This window comes from Chelonia mydas, chromosome 5 (assembly GCF_015237465.2).
Source record: "Chelonia mydas isolate rCheMyd1 chromosome 5, rCheMyd1.pri.v2, whole genome shotgun sequence".
NCBI classification, from domain to species: domain Eukaryota; kingdom Metazoa; phylum Chordata; order Testudines; family Cheloniidae; genus Chelonia; species Chelonia mydas.
This window is the reverse complement of record NC_051245.2, coordinates 85,872,462-85,878,461: the sequence shown is the minus strand read 5'-3', so window position 1 is coordinate 85,878,461 and position 6,000 is coordinate 85,872,462. Positions and strand designations below refer to the sequence as shown.

Sequence of the window (6,000 nt, the reverse complement as noted above, 5' to 3'; positions counted from 1 at the left end):
GCTTGCGGCTCAGGCGGATACAGGGATTAACAACGCACCGGGCATCGCAAGGGCTCCTGCGGCCTTAGGCAACCGCAGCGCCCAGGGGTTGAGCAGCGGGGGCGCGTCCCCCCTTCCGTGGCTCCGCCCGGCGCGCTGTCCCCAGCGGCGGGAAGCTGGCGCCAAAGCTCCGGGGAGGCGCCCGGCGGGAGGGAGGGGGAAGCGAGCACAGCAGGGAGCGGCGGCTGGGGGAAATCCCCGCGCTGCCGCAGGTGCGGGCAGGCCGCTAATGCGCCCAGCGCTAGGGCTAGGTAGGGGCGCGGGGAGGCGCGGGCTCCCGGCAGCATGGCAGAGCGGCTCTTCTGTCAGGGGGTGTCCGCGGTGATCAGCTGCGCGGGCTGCGAGGAGAGGTGAGTGCCGCTCCGGGGGCGAGCCCGGCTGCCTCCCGTCAGAGCGGGGCCCTAGGGTCGTTATTTGCCGTCGCCGCCGCCTGGGCTCGAGGGGGGCTCGGCAGAGCCTGCAAAGGGAGCCAGGTGCGAAGAAGTGCGGGAACGGGCCGCTCCCGGGCGAGCCGAGGCAATGAGCTGCCCACGCTCGCCCGTGCTCTCTCCGTGTAGGGGGGCGCAGCGGCAGCCTGGGCCCGCCTCGCTCGGCCCCCCGAAATTGTTTTCCCGCTTCGTGGTGCGCAGAGCAGGGTGTGAGCGCTGGCAAAGGGATTTGTGTGCGCTCAGAGTCACAGCCCAGAGAAGGCTTTCCAAAGCACCCAAGGGGTTTAGGAGTACAGGCTCATGGACCTTCATTGGAAACCTGCCCCCAAGCCTCTCGCATTTTGTCTTCAGAAATATTGGGACAGGCAATATTGCTAATTGGGGTCACTAGCCCCAGCCTCACTCAAGCTGACAAACTCGGAACGCTTTATTTGTAGCATTAAAAAACTCTCCTGCCTTCCTCTTCCAATAACCCCCTAGCTTTATAAATATATTTGCACAAGATATCGACGCCTTAAAGCCTTTTAACAAACACATGGAATAGTTCAGAGCTGTCAACTGTAGACATTCAGGACTCATGAGTCTGGGTTAAAAATGATTTTGTTCTTAAATGGTAACTTTTGCATTCTTTTTATCTTGCTTTTTGTGTTTTTGAGCCTGTGGGGGAGTCCCATTTTCAAGTCTTCCCCACAACCAGGAGGGCTAGAAACTTCTTCTTTTTTCAATAAAAGTTAACATTTTCATCTAACCACTGACTGGGGGGGCTTTAGGAAACACAAACTTCTCCCCCTCCCATTTGTCTGAACCTTTCTTCAATGGACACTCAAGCAGGGTCAAGGAGCAGGCAAAAAATCTCCCTCTTTAATTTTTCTTCCAAGCTTCCCATCACTTCATCTCTTCCCTTGTAAACAAACTATTTCCTCTTCCAGTGAATATGAGTTTCCTTGAAGACAGGCTCAACTTCTAAGTTTTCCGCCATTTCTTTGGCAGCAGCGATGGATCTTCAGATCTGTTGTCTCTACAAGCCACAATGAAATCAAGGCAGCATCTCATCAAGAGCAGTAGCAGTCACGATGTCCATCGACTGAGTTTGTAATGCCTTGCTTACAACATTTACTTGGAACAGTGTATCGTGCCAAACATAGGCACCGACTCTGTGGGTGCTCCAGGGCTGGAGCACCCATGGGGAAAAATCGGTGGGTGCAGAGCCAAGCTCCCCTCCCCGCCTTGTGCCTCAGCTTACCTCCGCCTCCTCCCCTGAACGCGCCGTGTCCCTGCTTCTCCTCCCAGTGCTTGCTGCCGCAAAATAGCTGTTTTGTGGCGTAACAAGCTTCGGGAGGGAGGGGGAAGGAGCGGGAATGCGGTGTGCTCAGGGGAGGAGGCAGGGCCAGGGCGGAGATTTGGGGAAGGAGTTGGAATGGGGGCAGGCGGGGCAGGGGTGGAGTTGGGCCGGGGCAGAGGGGGTCAAGCACCCACTGGCGCCAGCAGAAATTGGCGCCTATGGTGCCAAAGCACAGTTGAGGTCAGAAATTTGAAGTTAGTTCAAAATTGTGCAAACAATATCAGCAGAGCTTAGGATCACCAGCCATAAAGCAGGATCTGATGTATTGATTTGTGGCATGCAATTTTTTTTCACTGTTTCTGACGTCGTGCAAGGCTGATTCTTCTCTGTTGCTTTTTATCATGTAAACCAGATTTTTCTTTGTCTCTGCTCTCCTTTTCATGTGAGCCACATTCTTCTTTATCATGAGTCTCCTTTATGCTGCTAGGAAAACTGCATGATTCTCCATCACTTTCCTCACATTTCCATTCCTTATCTTCAGGTAAATCTGTTAATGACTTAATAATAGGACTTCCATCATTTACACTTTGCTCCTCAATTTCTTCTGCACTGGGACCATTAGTATTGCCTTAAGCCCAGTATATGTTGTTCTGTTTCAGATATTTTCCCATCAAATGTGCTTCTTGCTGCAAACTAGATAGCAATGGAGCTTTTTGCTTTCTATACTGAGTTCTTGAAGGCTTCTTTGCAAGATCCCCTCAAAGGTGTTATGGAACCTTATTTTCCACATATGGCCAAGTTCTATTAAATTTCATCTAAAGGATGGCGTCTGCAGGACCCAATGCCCCCTAGGTCCATGTTGGGTGCTGGTTCAGTATTAAGTCAGATGGAGGAGTGTCATCTTCTGAGTTACCAACTCTGGGTCTCTCAGGATTTAGTTATTCCATGTGCTGACCTAGCGTGGGAGAACTGAGTAAATGTTCCTACGTGGTGGGATGGACCTGGACTGAAATCACATCTTAAGGCACAAGTGTCAATTATCTTAGATTCTTCCTAGTCTCCATTTGCACGTATTACAAATCCACCACATAAATCAGCATGACTTGCAGACTGCCAAAGAGCAGCCTAGAAGAGTTGGAAGGAGAAAGTGAGAAATGTAAAAATCTTACTCTAGGCATGACATTCCTCTTGTCTCCTCTGATAGTTGTTTTCCTGACTATCCTACGTTGTTTTGTATTAACCAACTGCAGTATTGTCTTACAAACTTCAGGATTTCTTTAATAATATCACTGATTTAGACAGAATGATGTGGTAAGGTAATGCTGCAACCAGATTGTTGCTGTAGCTGTGTCATGATGCATCTTGTAGGAATGTTTCAGGACTGGATTGAAGTGCATCATACTATTGCTGGGTGAGAAAGTTTGCACTGCTCTTGCCTGCAGTGCATGACTCAAGTCAAGCACTTGGATGGCAAGTTTAGCACAGTCTCTGCTCCCCTCCCATGAATTCAGGAAAAGTGCTCTGGTGGGAAGTTCAGGACCCCAGTGAAACATCATGTTTGCTATCATCCTGGACTCAGAAGGTGTATGATAAATGTTTGGAGCCCTATACATGAGAGAAACAGTCCCATGAGGAGCGCTAGCAGAGCAGTAAGAGCCTAGAAAGATTACTAGGGAAGGTGGTACACTTGGGTATGTCTACACTGCAATAAAACCATGGCTGGCCCATGTAGCTGACGCAAGGTAACGGGGGTCAGGCCGGGGGGGCACTATAAAATTGCGGTGTACGTGTTCGGGCTCCCTTGGGGTACACTGCAATTTCATAGCCCCATAGCTGGAGCCCTGCAAGCCTGAGTCAGCTGACATGAACCAGTCGTGGGTGTTTTATTGCAGTGTAGACCTATCCTTGGATGTTATAGTTTTCAGTCGGCTAGCACTGTAAGAAAATATCATACACAGCTCTATTGCTTTGCAGTGTAGATTCATCTGCACTGGACTTTTGCTATGGGAGTGCACTAAAAGTATTCCATTATCCCATGGGCTGAATGTTCTCGGGACACTGCAGTTTATGGACAGTAAAATTTTCCCACACTGCACCATGAACGAAGGACTAGAGTGGCCACATTTTGGGAGGGCAATAGGAAGGTTGGACTCAGTCTCACATAATGTAGTGTAGACTCTAGAATCCCAGGTTGGGACTCAGGGTTTAACAGTTCTTAATCTGGGGTTACAGATATGTGTCGATGCTCAAGCTGTAGGTTAACAAACCCAGCATCTGCTAACTCGAGATGTACTAACCATCTGAATGATGACGCCTCAAACACTATAGGACACAGTAATTATAACTTTTGATTTCTAAATACTGTATAAGTAAAGAAGCACATATTCAAATTCCCCCAAATCAGCTGTGCTAATTGTCACTTCAAATGTTTTTGTCATGGGATACCATTTTTTCTTTAATTTTAGTGGATTAAGTTCGAAATTAACTAAATTTTGGACACTAAATTCTTTTATTTAATTAACAAAACAAATACTGGGCAGCAGCAATACAAACTTCCCCATACTGCCCTACCAACATGTCTGAACCCTGAAACGGGGGTGGGAGGTGTCAAGGTTCCTTTCCCACTCTGAACTCTAGGGTGCAGATGTGGGGACCTGCATGAAAACCTCCAAAGCTTACTTTTACCAGCTTAGGTTAAAACTTCCCCAAGGTACAAACTATTTTACCTTTTGCCCTTGGGCTTCCACTGCCACCCCCAAACGTCTGAGCGGGTTGATTTTATTAGGAAAGAGCCCGTTTGGAAACATCTTTTTCCACCCAAAATCCTCCCAACCCTTCCACCCCACTTCCTGGGGAAGGTTTCATAAAAATCCTCACCAATTTGCATAGGTGACCACAGACCCAAACCCTTGGATCTTAAGAACAATGAAAAAAGCATTCAGTTCTTACAAGAAGAATTTTAATAGAAGAAACGGTAAAAAAGAATCATCTCTGTAAAATCAGGATGGTAAATACCTTACAGGGTAATTAGATTCAAAACATAGAGAATCCCTCTAGGCAAAACCTTAAGTTACAAAAAGACACACACACAGGAATATCCATTCTATTCAGCACAGCTTAATTTCTCAGCCATTTAAAAAAATCATAATCTAACGCATATCTAGCTAGACTACTTACTAAGTTTTAAGACTCCATTCCTGTTCTGTCCTCGGCAAAAGCATCACACAGACAGACTCTTTGTTTCTCCCTCCCTCCAGCTTTTGAAAGTATCTTGTCTCCTCATTGGTCATTTTGGTCAGGTGCCAGCGAGGTTATCCTAGCTTCTTAACCCTTTAGAGGTGAAAGGGTTTTTCCTCTGGCAGGAGGGATTTAAAGGTGTTTACCCTTCCCTTTATATTTATGACAGGAGGCATCTTTAAGGGTAAGAGGGCTCCATTGTATTTTACTGTAGCACTGGATTACATGTATGCAAGACTTGAAAATTGCTCTTGCCAAAACGGATTCCATTGTAGCCCTATAACCTGCTTATCTGAGAGCAGCACTTCCATGACACTTACCACCACTTCATCACTGTAGCCCTGCCTCAAGGACTTGGGCTGAGCGAGGAGCATATGACTGATCGCAAGAGTGCTTCTAGCATAGCCTAACACAGAATACTCATGGACAAGGGCAGTAGGGGGAGCTCCAATGTATATGCCATGGCATTATAGGGACTAATTGGAAGAGACTATTCACATTTAAGATTGTAGACCGCCTTCTGTTTATGTCTAAAATAGGCCCCCCTCTATGAAATGGTCTTTCAATTTCAAATCTGTACCTGGCATATGTGTGTACTTTTTTTTAGCTAAATTTGGGAAAATCAGAAGTAATTTCTGAGATAAGGGAGTTTGGGAAAATCAGATGTGCATTGCCCCACAGGTATTTATCTAGTGTGCAAATGATGTGATGGACTTTGAAAACCTCTGAAAAGTTCTGATGGGCTTTTACTCTGTTGCTCAAGTACTGTACCTTCCCTCCAGCATGACTATCCTCTCCTCTCCTCGTAACTTGGTTTAATACACTTATACTTACTGGTATATGACTCCTTTTGTGCTCACAAGGAGCTACAAGTATTCTAAACGTGTTGTGGGCTCCTCATGTCTCTGAGACCAGATCTACACTAGGAATTTACATTGGTATAGGTACAATTCTCAAGGGGATGAAAAATCTACAGCCCTGGAAAACATAGCTATACCAACCTAACCCCTGGCA

The 6,000-nt window shown here is 47.0% G+C and overlaps 1 protein-coding gene across 5 annotated transcripts in view; it reads left to right on the top strand.

The window, feature by feature from the left end:
• Nucleotides 1-146: 146 nt before the first annotated feature.
• LOC102935221 (spindle assembly abnormal protein 6 homolog) overlaps nucleotides 147-6,000 on the top strand; it is a 40,381-nt gene continuing 34,527 nt past the window's right edge. For all 5 annotated transcript variants that reach the window (XM_043547439.1, XM_027818411.3, XM_043547435.1 and 2 more), the window contains exon 1: nucleotides 147-389. In XM_043547439.1, the coding sequence (XP_043403374.1) occupies nucleotides 325-389 (65 nt within the window). In that variant the 5' untranslated portion in view covers nucleotides 147-324. The remainder of the gene's footprint in view (nucleotides 390-6,000) is intronic.